The sequence below is a fragment of the Scomber japonicus genome, chromosome 10 (assembly GCF_027409825.1).
Source record: "Scomber japonicus isolate fScoJap1 chromosome 10, fScoJap1.pri, whole genome shotgun sequence".
In the NCBI taxonomy this organism is placed as follows: Eukaryota; Metazoa; Chordata; class Actinopteri; order Scombriformes; family Scombridae; genus Scomber; species Scomber japonicus.
The window spans coordinates 14,465,471-14,486,063 of NC_070587.1; the positions used below are offsets into that span (position 1 = coordinate 14,465,471).

Here is a 20,593-nt window from a genome sequence, read left to right on the forward strand (position 1 = left end):
TTGAGATTCAGGGCATGTCACCCCAAGGAGGAGGCAGCATGCTCTGGCCAAATTGTCAAGATGTGATTCCCTCCATGATGATGCCCACTGCATCTGGCTCATGGTAAGCATATATCATCATACTGTGCAATTTAAGGTCCTCATGCACACTGTTCTCTGTTATTTCCTGTATGACATAATCAAAAATCATTAATCATTAATTAAGACATTAAAAAAAGTTTCAGTTTCTTGAAATCAGCAAGCTAGAATCAGGATGTAGCTGGCTTAGTCTAACATAAAAATTAGGAGCAGATTGGAACTGATAGCCTCGCTCTATCTAAACTTCATAATACAGCTGTCCCTTCTAATCAACACAATTTATCTTGTTAATTTAATTAACAAGATCATTTTTCTCCTTATGTCCGGTCATGAATATTTGGTCTCAACATGGGTAATGACAAGCTAAAGAGTATCCTCAACTTTAATCATACCAGCATAGATAATACACATCCCAGTTCCCAACACAGACACAGACACTGGGATGGTCTGCTCACCAAAACTACACACAACTATAATTAATATCATTAATTCCACCTGTGCTGCTTTAGCAAGTCAAAATGCCTGCTGTGAAAAGGGCCTGTAAGATTAGACAAGTGATCAAATTAGTTTCATATCACATGACTCATGTAGGATAATTAGGAAATGATGCTGTGATGTTTCATTAATTAATGAATTACCTATTAAATAAGTGTATTCACCTCTTCAATTTGATCTGAAGACAATAGAGGAAGCTAATAGAGGAAACGAGACGATGCTTTGCATGAGATATATATATATATATATATATATATAATCACTCTCATTTGGATAAAGTTTAACTGTAAACAATGCAAATGAATACTCACATGTCTTGGGTTAGGTATTTTCTTTCATAGCCACACAAATATGTTGGTGAGGAGCAGACCAGGCCAGAGTAGAAAGATGCCATGACCTGTTTATGTTTTGTAAAATAACTTTATGGTAAAGTTCAGAGTTAGTTAAATATTCTTATTTTGTATTTATGTGTAACTTAAATAAACACAACAAGAATAGGAAATTGATTTATTGGGTGAAATATACTTTTTAAAACAAAGTAATGAAGGATTTTTTACAGTGTGGAGCATTTTATGATTTCACTCAGATTAATATCAACATGAAGCCACAAATTTATTATAACCAGATCAAGCTGATGTGCTCAGTGAACTGGTAGCCAATAACCCCAGTCATTCACAGCAGGAGGCAGATTGTGGGGGTTGAGCAGCCAGACAGCGGTGGGGGTGAAGAGCAGCTCTTAGACATGTGGAAAACTGCAAATCAGGACTTTTACTAGGTCCTGAGTAAACAAACCCACATCAGATTGGAACCAGGTCCTCATGCATGAGTCACGACCATCACCCATCTCCTGAAAACCCCACATGGGGATCTTAAACAATCCTCCCTCCACCAATGTTGAAGAGTACAACCAAGCCCTTTTCTCAACATTACGTTTCCTGTCCTGTTCCAAGAATGCAGGAAGTGGGACATCAGTGAAAGAGGCCTTGATGATAGACTCCACATGACTTCCAGCAGGAGGACGTCATGTGACGCGCCAACTCATCAAAAGTACTTCAGATCACTTTTCAAGGTATATCCTGCAAAAGAAATACTACCTGTTTTCATGCACATTTTCAATTTGAGTGGAGGATGGAAACACCAGAACATTTTAAAAAGTTGCAAATCACAAAAATGCTTAATGCTTACCTAAGATTGTTATCAATTAAAAAAACAAACAACAATGTGCACTGTAAACAGACTTGGTAGATAAATCATAATGTGACTTAAATGTCCAAAAAAAAAAATGTCCAAAAGTGGCTGCAGATAAAAACATCAGATCTGCAATGAAGTTAATTCCTCAAATTAATACGTTAAAACAAACATAAATATCACATCTCCATCATGCTCTCCACATGGTTTTCCATCGTTTGAGTTTACTGGCACCAAATGAAAATTAGTTTACTGTTTACCTTGAAGAGTCCAACTCCTAATATTCACATAACAGTAGTGATTGAAATGTGGACGAAATTTGCAGTACATTAAAATGGAAACTAGGCTAATTTCACTACATGGTCTATTAAGTGTCTGCTTTTGCGCTTTTGATTGTATCATATTGTCTTCCTCAGCAGATGGAGTTCACCCAGTTGTCATGGAACTGTAGATGTTTGTTTTCACTTTTATAGCACTTTAAGGATTTCTCATCTGCATTTTTTAAAAGATTATAAAAAGATGAGAGGTTCTTAGAAACAGAAGATGAAGAATAAACTTTTATTCTCAGCTTTTCATGAACAAGGACCACACCACCAACACGACGCATTTTAAAGATTTATTGACAAAACTGAAGGACGTTCGTCTTCCGTGGAAGATCTGCTACAGCGCCCGGGCAGCCTAAACCCCTAAACTCCCTAGGATCCTATGAGAAAGGAGAGAGAGGGCGAAGGAGGGGGAAGAGGGTTAGGTTCGTTTATATAGGAAGCCAGAAGGTGTGTCACTGGGGTGTGTTCCTGCTCCCAAAACTACGCTTTTATAAGCTTTGATTAAGTCAATTATTCTAATACCTTTGGAAACAATGCAAGGCCACTACTCTATGCAGTAAACTAGTTAGCCAGACCTGCTAGTATTTGAGGCTTAGGCTCCCTCCATCCATCCTTCCATCCCTCCATTTTCTGAAACTTATCTGGGACCGGTTTGCAATGGCATCAGACCAAGTGAGGAAAAGACTACCTTTGAAAAGATAAACACTGTTTAATGCATTCCTATAATTTTGCTCTTGTTTTTTGGTTTTGGAAAGGCTGTGTACAAATCCCAATATTGGATGGCAGCGTAATTCCATGATAACTGGGCAAACCTAGGAAGATGGTGTGGTGTGATCAAAAGCTCCAGAACCACTCCTAATGAACCTTACAGGAGACAGTAATAGTGTATAGTGCAGTGTTGTGTCGTGTTTAATCATGTGTGAATGTGTGGGCGTACAGTAGTAAAATAACAACAGCAATAGTTTGATCTTTGCCACAGAGCAGGAGGTGTTGAGCTGTTGCGTTCTCATAAATCACTTTTATAGTCGAACGAGACAGATGTTATTTTGTGCCTTTGAATCTTTTTAATCCATGTTGACAGAGCTTTTGTATTTATCGAAGCAGACGTGGGCTCATGTTTCTGGCAGAATTTATTATTGTGGATGAATGTAAGGACCAACATACAAAGAAATATTGTTTACTTCCAAAAACCTAAGGCTATAAGATTTCTGATAAGGGCGTGATGCAATGTACTGATTATAGGATGAGGATGATACACTGAGCTGTTCCACCTCAGACATTACAGTGTTTGGACGGGGACAGAGTGGAGGATCGGACTGGGCACTGCCCCCCTCAGTGGGTAAACTCTACACACTGCAGCCATTCAGTTGGCCCAGCGCACTGGATAAAGTTAGGATTGTTTGTCAGAGGGCTGTAATGCCAGGAATGCTCAGTGCCGGCTCCCCCCGTGTGTGTGAGTGTCCCTCACACTTCTGCATCTCCAACAGCAGCTTGGATCTGCAGTGACACCCTCACGTTCCCTGAACTCTGAAGTCAAATAACGGATTCTATTTCTCTCCAGAAAGTTATTTTGGTACTCCAACACACACACACACACACACACACACCACTTCAAATCACCCCACCCTCGGCCTCTCACCGCCCCAGTAGAGAGTATCCTGTCTGTAGTCCGCACTGGCCTTTTCTAGCATGTTCCATCTGGCTGTTATGACATCACTGTCTAAATGAGGAGATACACACAAACACATGTGCACACATATTTTGTTTGATGATTCACAGGTTGAGTCAAACCAGTGTCCAGCTGCATCTCAGTCCTGCTGAGCTCCTCTAAAATTTATGTCTGCCATTTAAGGTTTTTAATGGAGATTAATAATATTTAACCTTATATTGAACCTTGAAGGAGACATTTGGTTTTCATCTTAATTTCACATGCAGGCATATTTATAAAGATACTATGTTGTTAGTAATGGCTGTAATAGTCATTCTTTTTTTTCTTTTTTTTCATTTATGTGGTTTATTAACACAAACCAGTGAATTTAATTAGTAGTTTGACATGAAATCTCATTACTTGCTTTCAATACCACTCTAATGTTGGTATGCTAAGTATGAATCAAGGGCCAGCAGCTGGTTATCTTGGCTTAGCATTAAAACTGGAATTAACTAGACTGGCTTTGTTCAAAGTTATCTCATCAAATTACAAGTTGTATCTCGTTTGTTCAATCTGCACACAAACAAAGAAATGTAAAAGCGACAGGATGTAGTTTTACAAGGGACTATAAACTCTTTTGATTCAGCCAGTAAACAATGTTGATTCAGTATCATACGTTTAGTTTGAAGATTGTGATTTAAGGTAATAAATGTATTCAAAACTAGCCAGGCTAGCACTTTCGTCCTGCTTCCAGTCTTTGTGTTAAACTAAGCTAATTGAGTTCTGGATAAATAATTAGCATATTGACATTACAGTGACACCAGGCTTCTCATCTAATGCTCAGCAGGAAAGCTGTTTGCCATCTGAAAGCTGTTTGGTGCAGAGCTGCTGAGAGTGAAGCAAAGCGCTAAAGTTGCAGCTGGACAGCCAAACAATGAGCTGAAACGTGCTATATAATGCTCTGTAAATTGAGGGGAGCGGATGATAATTCTCTGTAGTTGCCACTGATGTTACACATTGTCATTTAATACATTGTTATTATGAAAAATATTGATTATAGCCACTAACCAGTAATAAGGAAAGAAGCCTTTCCTGGATTGTATAACCCCTTACTGAATGGAAAAGGGCTTCAGCACATCCAAGCCAAAGCAAATTTATAACTCTGTTGCTGTTCAGATTTCCATGTTTTCATTACTATGCAGTATCTCCAAGTTTGGGGATTTCCATGTTTTCAGATAACTTGAAGAAGAACAAGCTTTGGTGTGAAATAAGAAAATCATCTGACCATTTTTGCTCATAACCCTGTCAAAAAATATTGAATATCAATCAGATACAAGGATTTCACCTGTTAAAAGCAAGCAATGCTAGTACTGATGTTAATTGCTACAGGCTAAATGGCTTATTGTAAAATAAGCATTTCATCTCTATATTCATTAAAGAGACATCTCACAGCTGCTTGGAGCCCCCTCGAAGACCTTGTGATGAACTTGTGGATATTTCTGAGTGACGCACCCCGGCAACATAGCAACACACGGACAGCGACACACACATCTCCTCCAGCTGAAGCTGCACTGTCAGCTTGGTCCAATCATGCAGTTCAGCAAAGACATGTGTTTCCCCTTTGCACCCATCAGGATGATGTCACATACACAGAGTCATGCGCTCCCCGATTAGAGCTTAATTTAAAACATCTTCATATCCTGACTCAGGTCAGTGTGATCTGGGTTGACTCTTTAAAAGTTTGCCTTGCTTCTAAGGAGACAATACAGAGAGAAAGTCTGTACCAAATAGAGGCACAGAGTGAGAAACTCCCCATGGATAATGGGTAAGTGGGACATTATAATTGCCCCCTTGGGTGAATAAACCCTTTTTCAGGAGAGGTAAAAGCACAGATACCAGACCAGGGTGAGTTTGATTTGTGTTGTGGCAAGAAATTGTGAAATCTCTGTCATTACTGCATCTGTGTCCTGTCATCACCCAGAACCTCAGCCCACACACGTACTCTCTAAAATTTAAACCTAAATTAAATGTCTATGAAATCTTACACTATTATCTCCTGGGATAAAATACCTACCTCTATTATCTAGACACAGATGTTGATAAAAAAAATCATTTTAATGAACTGCATCTGTTCAACTACTACTAGTTCTTCTCTCAAATATATAAGAGATTAACAGTAAAATATTTTTATTTCTATTGAGATTAAAGGAAAGGTAAGTGGATCAGGTTTCCATATTGTGCTAACCTTGACTTATGTGCAAACATTAAAGGAAAGCAATGAGTACACACCCTGGGATGGTCTCATTTCAGTGCCTTCTGTAACTGAACTGAGACTGGTGTGGCGTGTCTCGCAAAAGTTCTTATGAAGCACAAATGGAACAACTTATCAACACCGCATGATACTTCAAAATCAAGCCAAAGCAAGCAGAAGCAATTAAGTGATGTTTGTGAGTAACTTCACAACATTTATTGTTCATTGCACAGACGAATATGAATTGTATGTAACCCAAATATTGTATTTTATCCAATTAGATATAGAAAAAAGGTTTTTGATGAAGATATCGAGTGATGTTAGATTAAAAATGCTACTAAACTGCAACCAAATAATCTTCAAACTCAAAACACTTTAGTGCTCTCCAAACATTTTATCCTTTGTTAAAGTAATATGCTGTTATTTTATATCATGAAAGAAATGCTAATCCTGTTCAAGGATAACCACTGAACAAGACAAAGAACCACAGACAATTGATATCAAGTGTGAGTGTGAGTTTCTGTAAACTATTGTGATGACAGTTCTTTGTCTGAACTGTGAGCCAGTTCAAGACACTTTATGCCACAATGTACATTAGGATATATAATGCTGTTGTTTAGGTGATTTGCAAAATCAGTCTGTAGCCCCTGTGCATTTAGGTCATGACGCAAAACATGCATGTAATTTATTAATACCCTCAAATGTTTAATGCTGGCACTCAATGAACGATTAAATCCATTCTCATCAAACTGTACTCAGAGTTACAAATACAGAAAAACACTGCATTGTCTCTGCTTGAAAAGTTTGTATGTAATTGTAAAGTCTCCCCGAGTCCTAACTGTGTTTAGTTACTAAAATTTACATTTTAAGAGCTTATTGTAGTTATTAACATTGTGAAATGTGTTTCATCAAATTTCCACAAACTAACAGAGAATAGGTATTTATTTCAGCATCAGAGTGCTGGTTGCACCAACTCAATAGTAATTTGGAGGTGAAAGGGTTCAGATACAGACAACCATGTGTGCAAGAGAATATGACAAAAATCCAAACAAGAACATTAGAAAAACGTTAAGAAGCCTACGTGACTTTGTATCGGTTCCACCATTCTGACTGTATTTAAGTTATTTCTGCAAAGATAAGGCAATGTATGTGAAGTTTAAAATTTAAATCTAGTCAGAGTTCAGTGACAGTTTGCAAAGTGGCTGTAAACTGTGGGCTTGTCACGAGCTGTATAATTTCCCCCATCTTTTAACAGACTTTACCATTCTAGCTGCTAATTCTAAGCTTTTTTATTTTGACTCAGACAAAATGGATAAAGTGTCAATCAAGCTAACAGGGCTGGGTTTCCTTTGTTAAAAAAAAAAGCTTTAATATCACAGAGGAGAGAGAAGCCATTGTACTTTAGAAAAGCCTCCTTATGGCTCATGTCCTCAGATTGTAATGGATCCTCCAGTTTAACACATGCAACTCACTACTGCTGACAGTATATGCATTTCAATCGACCTGGTTACTCGAAATAGGCCTCCATGTTGTCATCAGCTTATAAAGTAGAAGACAAACATCCTCTTATCCATCCTCCTATCCAACCATCCATCCATCCGTCGCTTTGTATCCATAGCTCCTCAGGTTCAGTGAAAACATGCTGTTTATGATGGTCATCTGAAAATATACAACCTGACTGCTTGGATAGGGAAACAGTTAAGATAATGACGACTCTACAGCCATCGAGCCCTCAGAGCTGAAGATTACAATGTCACCATTCATAACAGGCCAATGTTAAAATAAAATAACCACAAAACAAAAAGCTTGAGTTTTTCTTCTTTTTTTTTTTAATCTCACAAAAATGAATGCTTCTGTTTCTGGAAAGAGAGACAGAGTAATCTAGAAACATTGAATGCACAGTTCTCACTTTACAGATGTTTTCAGAACATTTCATGGTTCATTTTAGGCACTTGGAATCATAACAGCATTCCCTTTCTGAACAACAAATACATCTTTGGTCCGGTGTGTAATTTAAAAAAATAAAGCCAGAGTACAAAAATAACCCCAGCTTCAATGTTTGTTTCCTCAAAAGTGTATTTCTGGCATATATAAAGCTTCATGAAGACTTTTTTTTCATACTTAAATAAGATATCGCTACATCTCAGAAATGACCAGCAATCTTACAGATGTTACAGAGAAAAGAAATGAGAAAAATTCTGTGTTGGCTCAATCAGATGTACAGCAGTACAGGATTGTTTTCGTCAAGTCACATTTGGCAAACATGGGTTTCTGTTTTTATGCATTTTCAGTCCACCTTCTTTTTAAAGATACAGAGTAATGGAGACGCATTCACCTCTGCCCTTTACACAGCCATTTCAGCTACAGGGCAGCCAAGTCTGATATGTATTACTGCACAGTGAGACCTGTGGTGGCTGCACATGTGCAATGTAGTAATTACTGAAGTTAATGTCTTGTATGTACGGAGCTGGCTGGTAGTAACACGTGACATTAGTCACAGTGGGGATGGCATTCTGCTCAGCCAGCACCCTCAGTGCCAGCATGGAGATAAGGCTGAGCGTCTGGCGTCGCTCGTGGCCCATCAGACACACGGTGCTCTCGTTCACCACTTCGTGCAAAGTCATCAGGCACTCGTACCGTTTGTGCTCCATTCCAGCAAAGTGGTTTTGCAAGTAGGCCTCTAGCTTTCTCTGCTGTTCACCAATGTCGGGGAAGTCAATGAAGAAGCGTGAGCACATGTAGCGCTGCATCTGCTTCATGTCCGCCTCTGAAGAGGGCTGAAATCCTCGCACCAGCAGGTGGCAGTACTTCAATAACCCACCACCTCTGATTTCTTCAGGGCTTCGTGTAGCTATGGTCCTCTGACACAGGTGGTCCATGGCCTCCTTGAAGTCCCCATAAACACTTTCACCGATCACGGTGGGGTGAAAGCTCTCAGACATGGGCGTCTCTGAGCAACGGTCAAAAAAGAGCAGAGAGTCGAGGCAAATCTGGAAGGAGTCCACACTAAATTCAAACTGCCGCCGTAGGGAGTCCACAAATTTTAGCTCCACATTCTTGCCCGTGTTGTTGGACAGTGAGATGAGGCTCCAACGGTCCGAGTCATTACAGACTTTCACCAGTTTCTGTACATAGGCCTCTTTGAGGGTCAGTGCTGTGATGCGCTCCTTGCAGACCCCAGCTGGCAAGAAGTCCAACAGGCAATCCAGCACGACGTCTTTCACCAGACGGAAAGCCTGGTCATCTTTCAGTGACACACCAAAGATAAGGTCGAGATCCTTGTAGCCCAGTCCGGTGTCCTGGTGGAGCACATGGCTGGCAGCAGAGCCGTTAAGCCTCACGTCTTTCACACACACACCCCTCTCCTCCAGCCTCGCCCGCACCACCTACACAGGGACGAGAGAAAGACACAGCATGTCAGTAATTCATATACATCAAATAAGACAATATAAGTGTAGCTGAAGAAATGATAAAAGAAACACACACTCCTAAAAGTCTCTGGTTAGACTGTTGAAATATGACCAAACAACCTCCACATGGTCCTAGTGGAAATCAATAGATGTGAAGACGAAATCAATACTCCTGCTCACAAAAGTCCATTTCATCACCATCAGCTTCAGTCTGAATGAGACCTAAAGAGCCCAAACAAAAAACAGCAGAGCTGCTGCTTCTCCAGATCCATCTCCCTCTGGGTCAGATTGTCTTATCTTATCACAGGAATAAGACTGTGAAGAACCAGGAGCGATGCAGAGAGAGAGAGCACCAGTGTGTGACTGGTGTCCAAAAAGAAAACCTTGCCTTAGGCTACAACCTCACATCCTCAGGTCATTAAGGGTCAGCACCATTTCCCTACCTCTGTCCCAGTGACCTGTAAGATGTTTAAACGAAAGGCGTCTCGCCTCAGTGCTGCCACATTTGAAGAGGATGATCTACATCTGGCCAGAGCCGCCAACATCACTGCCAGCGAGCACAAAGAGAAAACACTTCTAAATCCATAAATAAAACATCAAAGATAGATTCAGCTCACTTGTCTGAGGGGGAAATGACAATCCACTAGTGCCATAAAAAACGTATTGTTCTCAAAACATTTGGAAGTAATCAGAGTAGATCTGAGTGGTATAGTGCATCAACAGCTCTTTGCAGCTCTTTGCAGCTAGTTGTTTATAGCTGGTAAGCTATTTGAGAAGACATTTTAATTCACTGTATACACAGCAGGCGTACTTGGTGATAAAGCTGACAGACTTAGATTAACAAAGATATGCCTTGCAGATGCTACGTGCAGTATGTGTTATGCATGTACTGCACAAAACATTCAGTTGAATGAAAAAAACAAATTGTGAACAAACTCAATAAAACCTGCTGTACAAATTGGTTGTCACACACTGACACACAGTCCTAAATCTCCCTTCTGGTACTGACCTGTCAGATTAGTGTCCGTTAACACTCTCTCCCATGGTGATCAGATAACAAGCTGGATCTATTTATATACACTGGATCAGGCAACAGACAAACATCTGAAGCCAAGTCAACACCTCACAAGCAAGGGACAAATCATAATAGTAGCAATATAATCATTGTAATCAAGTAACCATAAAGCAGTGTCGACTGGGTTCAAATTCCAGTCAGAAGTGGTAATAATGTCAGTTTCCACTGCTATGGTTGTGCTGTTATGTCACAAAGCTCAGGGTTAGGCCTACAGTTAACACCTTTTCTCCTTCTGCCCTCTTGCAACAAGAAGTCAAATCATGTGTCACACAGGTGAGTGGTTTAGTCAAATCCAAATACCATAAACAAGACTGTCTCACTGCTGGGATAGAAAAAAAAGAAGAATTAACAAAAGCTAAGTGAAAAAAGTGTAAGTAGTTGTATAGTATAGACTGTGTTCACTCATATGCTGTGAATCAGGCCACAGGTCTGCATTATGAAGCAGTTTATGACAGAGGGTGTTGTTATCTATAGCCCTGTAACGCTTTGGACTTCATAGCTTCATGATGCTGCAGTGGATGTTAGTGCCTGTTTATCCTTCTAACCCTGCAGTGGGACAAAGGTCCACACTCTGTCATGCCTCCCTTGATGGGTAAGACATGAGGCACACTCACAACATCAAAGCCTATTGAATATACATTATGGCTAGCTAAGTAGTCTCATTCTAGTTTGTCATGACAGGAGATTTACTGTTGATCAAGGCTCAGCAGACTATTCAGCAAGCCACTTAATTAATCTATGTGGCTGATGGCGGTTTTTAGCAAAATAAAAAATTAAAATTATGCAGGTTTTCCACAAATCCAGGGGAAACAAGAGTCCCCACATTTGGGGCTCAAACCTGTATTTAAGCTTCCTGTGCACTCAATGGAGCATTCATCTTTCCACAACCACAAGTATGAGCTGTGGGCTTCACAGGCTTGTTGAGCTCATCTCAGAGATGTCAGTTTGTGAATGAAATGGAAAAAAAGGAGACTACCTGACAAGACTTAGACATTAGAGATCAGCGGCTATATGTTCAGTTTGAAATTCTATCATAGCATTTGGTTTGCACGGCCAACTTTCTCTCCAGACTGCAAGGGAAGCGCAATGTGATCCTGCCACAATGCATAAGAGACTGGAAATATGGAGGACCTTTGGCACATGTCTGTTTTATAAACTTTAATTCAAACCACGGTTGTAAAGACTATATATACCCCTCTGTGTTACCACCAGTTCACTGCTTGAATGCAAGTATAATGGGCAGTCAGACATATTAGTTAAAGGGATGGAATATATATATTATTATGTGCACTATTATTTGCACTGAAATTATACATTTCAATTTACATAGTGATCAGTTATAACTATATACTATATAGTATTGGGCTATAGTGAGTGACACACTACTATACACACTATAGTCATAATTTGCCTGCAAATAGTTTAAAGGGATCATTTGAATCTACAAAGGTATCCTGGGAGGGGTGAGTGGCTCCTAAAGTGGAGTGTTTGTTTCTTGGGAAACACTGAAAAATAATGGCCATTTAAATTTAACAATTTAATTCCTCAGATGTTATAATGAGGGAATATATATAGCTATATATAATATTTACTGTTTTCACTCCCTGCATACCTACATGGCAGTCAGGTAAGATACTACATTTCATTTTAATAAATATAAAAGCATTTATAAATCCAACTAACAATAAACATTTGATTCCCATGCTCTGAAATAAATCTGCATCCAAAGACATAAGCAGTAGTAATGTGGTAGTGTATGTGTGTGTGTGTGTGTGTGTGTGTCGCTACCTGAACAATCTGGCGGGGTCTCATGGACAGAGTGGGGAAGTTCCCTCTGCCGTGGATGGGGACAGCCTCCCCGAGGATCGAGTCCAAGCGCTGCACCTGATCCCAAGACAACACGCAGAACGACCGACTCCGATCTAAGGCATCACCGCAAGACATAGTGCTGGTCATTTTCAAACCCCCCCCAACCCCAAAAAACAGAAACCAGCAGAATGTGAATCAGCGTTTCCTAAGAGCTCAGCTTTAGTATATTGTCTCTCCTAAGTGGGATATTCCTCTCAATGTCAGATCCTATTCTTAATCTTGAGGCGCAGAGTTGAAAAAGTTAGTTTAGTTGTGGAGGTTAGTGCAGGATCAGCTGTTTCCCACTGTGTGAGCCGCTAAATTCCGGTCAGTCTGCAAAGAAGCGATTCATAAAGAAGGTCCAGGGGGTTTAAAGCCACCTCATTAGCATGATCCCTCTGATTGGCTGCTGTGTTTGGCCATTGAGTATGTACGCCCAGTCTGTAGGGAACACCCTTCATGTGACGTATTTGACAGCCTCCTCCCTCCCCTGGTGCACCATGCTGACAGGGTTTTCCCTCAAACAGCCTCGTGATCCAATAAACTTATCATCTACGTTACTTCAACTGCACTGATATTAGGAAATGAGCGATTATTAATCAAGCATTTGGTCATCTATTTCAGGTTTGAGAGTAGATAAGTAAAATATGATTGATTGCAGCTGCGCTATCTCTACTTTCCCCCTATGGTGTATTTTTTTATTTGCCCAGGGAATGTTTGCAGAGCATGCAGGATGTTTCTTTTTTACAGCAACGCCCTGCTTCATGATCATACAGACCTTTATCCGCTCAAAACCATCCTCACTTACTTAAAGCTGACCTCTACTGCTGACACAACATCGAAGGAGAAAAAGGGTCTTGCAGGAGAGCACATCAGCTACTAATCACTTTGGCCAGCCTATTATCTGAATGTGGAGATTTAACATCCCTGTCACAACTGTCACTTGCTCAGTTTTTCAACCTTCTTAGCCTGTGAACCTTTAAAACAAACCAAATGAACAATCCCTTGAACACTAGTTTCATGTGAGTTGTTCAACTAAGAAGAGTTTTGTGTGTGTTCTGTTTCATTTGAATTAGACCTGAACATCATTTTGTTTCCAATTCTGAAGAACAAAGCAAATATTATGGATATTAGAGGAAAGTCTAGCAGGAGTATGTTTTTTTTCTCTTTCTCCTCTTTTTCAATGTCCCCCTTCTCTCTTCTTGCTCCTTCAATTTGAACGTTTGAGCTTCACTATGCAGAATTATGTACGTGCGGAGTTTGACACTTGAAGGCTTGTGTCAAATAGTTTAAGTATTTTTAACAAGGAAACTGAAAATGTTGAATGGACAAAATATGTCAGACATCATTTATTATTTCAAGCAGATGTTTTTTATATGTCATAGAGTATGTCTGGAGGGGTCTTTAAATAAATAAATGTCAAAGCAAAACGTGTCTTAATCTCTATTAAAATGTAATCTTCCTCATTCATGTGTGTCCAACATCACAGTTTTTAAATCATTACATTGTGTGGACTGTGCCTAACACATTTACTAGCAAATACAATATAAATATATGATTTTATAGCCCGTTGATAATTTAATAGAGCTCATGTGCAGACACTTGGGACCATGATGTATAAAACAGACTCCATAAAGCAGTGTGGAAATCCATCAACTACTTCAGTGGAATCCAAAGTCACTTGTCAGTATTTAAACTATGATAGCAGGCAATTAAAATGGTGAAAATCTGCTGATTACACATCTTTATAGGTCCTCATCATTTGTTTTGTAGATGTCTGTGTTTAAAGTGGCAAGCTGATACCTTTGACTTGTTTATTTATTCCACCCACGGAAAATTAAAGCCAACAACCACACGAACAATCGTTCATTTACTTTGCTCATGATTGTGAAGGAGTTTGTGGAAAGGGCTCCGATAACCTGCGATGCCCTATTCTGCTTTCCATTTATATTTCCACATACCTCGCTTCCACTTCTTTCCACTCTGCCTCCTTATCTACAGCGCAGAGTGTTTTTTCTTTGATTTGATTTGGTGTCAATATAACGACCATTCCTTTGGTCTATATAGAATATTTGTTGGCTTTATATGCCATTTAATGTGTGTTTCCTCTGAGACATATAAATGTATTGTAGTAAGAAGAAGCCTTATGTCAGATAGCTGTCTGATGCCCTCCAGTTTATTTGACCCCTCTGAATTTCTTTAATCCTGCAGTCTTATTTGCATCAATTCTTACAGGAGCGGGCAATATAAAAATCCAGCATGTAATCCAATAAATGCAGTAAAGATCCCTAAATTAAGCACTTCACACAATGGCAGAGGTTACTCACAATAGCAGTTGTTACTCCTTCTAGATTCTGCCAATATGTTATTTGCCAGGGAACAAGTGAAATCCTCAGTAATTTCCTCTTTTCAAATGACCCAAATATATCATATGTCATGTCAAAATCTCTGCTCATTTGTGTTTACACAGCATGTTAGTGCACCTGTAAAATGTTTACAAGAGAGTAAAGTTCGTTTCATGATTGACCTGTGCGTGTTTCTAGTGATGCAGCAATAAAGCGCAGACAGACATCTACACACAAACATCATATTATGTTTCCCAAACATATCTGAATGTGTGTGTGTGTTTGTGTGTTTGTAAGAACATTTTAGGTTCACACACTCTCAGCTGGAAGTCAACGGTGTCTCACAAGCCTCAAAGAAGTTGGGGTCGTGGGTGAAGGGTGGAGTCGGTCTCCATGGAAGATAGCCACAAATCCTGTGATGTCAACATAATCCTGTTTCCGTGGCAACAGCATCCACGGTTGTTGGGCAGTTGGGCAGTGGCGTCTCCAGCTGAGGTTCCTGCCAGGTGCCGATGTGAGACATCTGCGTCATCTGGTCTATAAATAACCTGCTGTGTGGCAGCTGTGCATCCTGGGAGAGAAGGCCAGCTTTTACCTGAATGTGAAACACTCTGGGATGAGAGGAACAATGACGGCAGATAAATGTCAAGCCACTTGACATTCTCAGGTTCCCCTCACAGTCCCAGTCAGATGTGAATGTAAGACAGTCATGCAGTGAAATGAAAAAATGATTTAGAGAAAAAGCCTTCTGAAAAGTAAATGTATATCAAGTCAAGTAAATGTTTATTTATATAGCTCATATATATATATATCACAAATTTGCCTCAGAGAGCTTTCAATCTGTACAGCATGTAACATCCTCTATTCTTAGTCCCCCAATTCTAATCAGGAAAACCTCTCCAAACAAACCCTGCAATGTGGAAAAAATTAAAGAAACCCGAGGAAGAGCAACAGAGGACAGATCCCTTTTCCAGGAAGATCAATCAGGAAATAGAGGTTGTGTGTACACGACATACTAGTATAGTAAAATTACAATGTGAACGGGAATGACAACATATTGATAAATTAATAATATGTACTGAGAATCTAGTCAGGAACAAACAGATAGGACGTCCTCTCACCATGGAGCTCTGGAAAACAGGGTAGAACTTGAATCACATCATTCACACACACAGAGGGAAGAGAGACAAGGAAACCACACACACAACGGAGAGAGACAGACAAAATTATCATGATGCCCTTTTCTCTTTCTTATATTTCTGTGAAATGATATCAATATCATTGGATCCTCTGTTTATCCCTGTATTGACATCCTGTTGGAGCCACGACAACTCAGACTGTGAGTCTAGTAGGCGTGGTGAGATAACTAGTATTTAAACACACCTTAAGCAAATGATATATTAGGCATTTGTGTGTTTCAGTTTAATCCATGATTCAACATTAGAGAACAGCCTGGAAAGTAGTGAGCAGTAGTGAGTGAAAACCTTTACTGAAAGACCTTTTTGTGGTTTGTCTGCTCTGTGTTTGAGGCTGATACAAGATACCACAGTGGTTTTTTTTGTTGTTATTGTCAAATATCTTTATCTGTCTTTGCCTCATGGGCAGCAAGAGGAAGAGGAACAATGTGATAGAATGGGCCTCTCTCAAAATCGATGTTGCCAAACAACAAGCAAGAGTCACAATGATCAATTGTTCGAAGACAGATAATGCTTCATTTGTCACAGTCACAGAGTTGTGAAGCTCTTCTCTTACAAGTCTGTCAGGGCTCCTACAATCTAAGTGAATTATTTTGCAGAAAAGACTTCCCTTAGTTGTCTCTGGGCACATTCAGACATATTACACTAGAAGCCTTTGCTATTATTAGAGTGTGCATCATGTGTAGCTTTGGACAGTACTGACAAAGCTAAAATAGTAATGCAGCGGCTGTTAGTCCATTGCATGTTTGACATTACATTGCATGTCTTTGATTTTGTGATTATGTCAAATGAACAAAACAAGTTTGATCAGTTTGAGTTTCTTTTCAGGAACAGTTTGCCATGGCAGCAGCATATCTAGACAACCAGGTTGAGTTGACCAGTCAGCCTGGACATCAGGAAGAAGCCGCGATAAAAGTTCAGTTTACTTTTCACCATTTGCTTCAGATGACACATCTATGGGACCGTGGAACAAGGTTACGCAGGCAGCCGTGCTGCTGACGTCAGACTCCCTTCACTGCCTGCTTGATTGATTACAGTAGTGCTTGGAAGAACAGGTCAGTGCGCTCGTGGAAAAAATAAACACTCCAAAACACACTATATATTCAAGTGGCATCATACATCAACTCTCTGCATTGTTTAAACATCTGCAGTGAAATGAAAAAAAAAACAAATTTTTGCTCTTAATCTGTTGTAAACTTTGTTACTATTGTGAGACTGGAGTCAAATCATGACTGACTTTATGCTGCATCGATGTTTATCAAACTTAACCCTTTACATACTGTTCATATACTGATCCTTGACAGCATCCTTCATCACCATCATTAGTCTCTACACCAAACTCCTGAACCACAAATCTGATTATAATTCATAAACACCTCATCAGTCATAAATGAATCTGAGAGATTATTCTTTAGGTTTAACACTGTTTATGGTGAAAAAACATTTACAATCACAAGTTATGGTTGTATAAAACAGGAGAACATGATTTCATTGAATGTTATTGAATGTGATGAATATAATGTTTTTGAATGGTGATTTTTTTAAATTCTAATATAAACAGGTCATTTAACCTATATAAAAATGTGTATTAGCTGCAAAAAATAAAGATGAAGTATTAAAATATATTTTTAATATTCAGGAACATTTAAAGAGTTATCATCCAATTGCAGCTACAAGAATGGTGTTGCAGGTGTTTTACTGCTCTCTCGTGTACAAATGGGTCAAATTAGACCTGAATAGTATGTAAGTCCTAATTTTTGGGTGTGTTATTAGTGCTGATACAGTATTTCACACAGAGTATGTTAACACTGGCTTAAGTAATAATCTTGTTGAAAATCATTTAAAGATAAAGAATCACTTCTCATCTTACTTTTTGTGTTTTCTTTTAAGCTAAACCCTGAGAGCTGTGGCATTATTTTACACCATTTTCAACAGGCAGTTCCACCGTCATGCCAGAGTCTTGACTTGGGTAACTTTGGATAGGGGAGGTTATAGCATAGCTGCAGTGCTCTGAAGCTCAACGGTCAAATATAGTGTTTGACTATGTATTACATAAGGTGCTCTGAAAGGAAAGAAATTGAGTGAGGTTGTGTGGAATGGCATTATAGAATGAGAAAAATCAAACAGTGACTGAGAGTGTAGAGATACGGAAAAATATACAACAGAACAAGATAAGAAATTATTACAGAGCTTGCGATAAAAACACAGTCTCCACCATAAATCAACTCGCTTACATGATGTAGACTGACGTTAAAAACGGACTCATGCACACTCTCTCCAATACCCATATAAATGATCTCTCTTTTTCCTAAAGCCAAACATCCATATGGATACCTCAATACATAACTTATTCCCGATTTATAGGATTTTATAGGAGCTTGGTTAGAAGAGAGGAATGTATGGCCCTGGTAATAAAACACCCTCTTCTCCCTCTTATGTCTGGGACATCCTAACTTGGATAGTTTCCTTATTTGGAGCTTAAATCATGTTATGTAAAGGCCCCACAACTACCCTAACAAGGTAGTTTGTGTGCCTTTTGCAAATTGCTCTGTCAAACACTACAATAAAGAAAATAAGTCACAGTTTGCCTCACTTCCCAGCTTTCCCTGTGGGTTCTCGTTACAGTGTTATTAGCCGCACTGATCAAATACTCCTGACTACACAACAGGGACATAGAGACAAGTTGACAGCTGTGTACAATGTGCAGATCTTGGTCCTTGAATCCACTGAGGCAACAAATGCAACCCGTAAAAGCTTATAAAATAAAGATGTTGTATAATTTTCTCAATACATGAGCCTGGTGTGGACATTGTGTATTAAAAGCTACCACAGAAGCCAGCTGGCCCCTTCCACCCGCTGCAGTATTTACCAGAAACGAGGGGGGGAATCCCTATTTAGCAGCAAGCTCTGATTTCATTCTCAGAAATTCTGTTCCAGTCAACCCCATCAGGGAGTCGGGAGAAAAACTCTCGCTGAGGGTGATAAAGATTGTAACACGTATGCAGTCGATTGTGTTGATAGACTGGACACTTTTAGGGTTAAACACAACAGATATAGAGCAGTCTGTTTAGGTCATGATCATACCAGCACAGCTCAAGCCAGGACTGTCACTCAGGTTAAATCTACGTCCAAATGAGCAACTATTAAAAATGTATGTGTAATGTGTTCCAAATCATCATCCAGATATCTTAAATCCTCTGCCCAGAAGGCTTATGGGAATAGGCAAAACTGTATCCCATCATGCCGCATGCCAGAGAGGGACAACTAGATGGTCCAAGAACTACAATAATGACTCTTTATACTTATATGTACACCAGGTTAATATGTTTATAGTCACTGATTTAGAGGCAATTCCATACTTGTGGCAGGTGTTTGTTAAAGATAACTAAACTAAATACTGAACTAAAACAAACCTGGCTTGTTTAAAAGAGTCATGCAAGGGGTCCAGTGAAGGGTTGAGATTTATGTAGCACTGTAACTGAAAGCAGGCATGTAGCACACATGGCCAAAAGCTGTTCTGAGTTACACATACTGTGGAGCTATGAGTAGCGACTGGGGCTCAGACACTGAGCTCCGTGTTTTAGATCAAAAATCCACTCAGCATTCGCCCCACGGACTCAAACATTTTACAATACATTTCAAAGCCTTGATGCCTCCTGTTCTACTGGAGAACCGACCTCTCTCTCACACACACTTTTCTTTATGTGTCTTTACCTTTCTCCCTTATACATAACTTTCTTTTAAGTAACATAGGTAAATATAGTCAGATGTATGGCAGATTTAACCCATTCTTGCATTGCAAAAGTATACTGTGGCCTTTTAAGTCAAACAAGCTGGGAATATGTCTGGTCATGCCCTCTCAGTGACTCAGCATCCGTTATCTTTTCCGTCCTTCCCAACTCATTTTCCCTCTCACTTAAATTTTATTGCTACATACTTTACCTGATCCATGACCCAGTGCCTGAAGTACATTAACCTTTATCACTTATTACATAATGATAATCTGTACATAACCAGATCCTTACAATGTATGCATTTCTATAGTATGGCACCATGCACAAAATGGTGGAAGAAGTAAAATTACTACCAGAAAATATATATTTAAAGTATAAATAGAAGAACTCATTATGCCAGTAAAATTGGCTCGTTAGTGTTATATTGGATTATCATAAAATGTAAGCAGCATTTTAATGTTAGGTGCAATAGAGCTCATTTGACCCATTTTAGAAAAAGCTACAGGTAGTTTAATTTGCTGTATAACAAAGCATTGTATCTCATTGTATGTGCTCATTAGAGGTTTTTAAAATCCTCATCTGTATGTAGCTGTCAAATAAATGCAGTGGAGTAAAAAGTGTCTCTCTGAAATGTAGCGAAGTAGAAGTATAAATTAAGTGAGGATGCTTTCATAAAATAATCTCATGATGACTAGTTTTTATTATCAATTAACTTCATACAAAGTTCAGTAAACAGAAGAAGCCTAAATGAAATACTTGATGTGAGCAGCTTTGCCTCTAAAACAGCACCAGTTCTTCTCAGGACTCTTGCACACAGTTTTTCAAAGTATTACTTGGCAGGTCAGCATTTCCGAGCATCCTGGAGAACTTGCCATTTTTGCAGAACTTGCAGTTCTTCTGTGAATTTAGGCGTTTCAGTTGCATCTGTCTCTTTATTTTGTCCCATACTACTCCATGATGTTGAGATCAGGGCTCTGAAGGGGCCAAACCATCTGCTGC

General features: G+C 39.3%; 1 protein-coding gene across 1 annotated transcript; it reads right to left on the reverse strand.

Moving 5' to 3' along the window:
• Positions 1-7,798: 7,798 nt before the first annotated feature.
• On the reverse strand, positions 7,799-12,475 carry tent5ba (terminal nucleotidyltransferase 5ba). The gene is made up of 2 exons (XM_053326908.1): positions 12,260-12,475; positions 7,799-9,372 (listed from the first exon to the last, which is right to left on the reverse strand). Exons 1-2 carry the CDS (start codon positions 12,425-12,427, stop codon positions 8,344-8,346), a joined length of 1,197 nt encoding a protein of 398 aa, XP_053182883.1. The 5' UTR covers positions 12,428-12,475; the 3' UTR covers positions 7,799-8,343.
• Between the last annotated feature and the right edge of the window lie 8,118 nt (positions 12,476-20,593).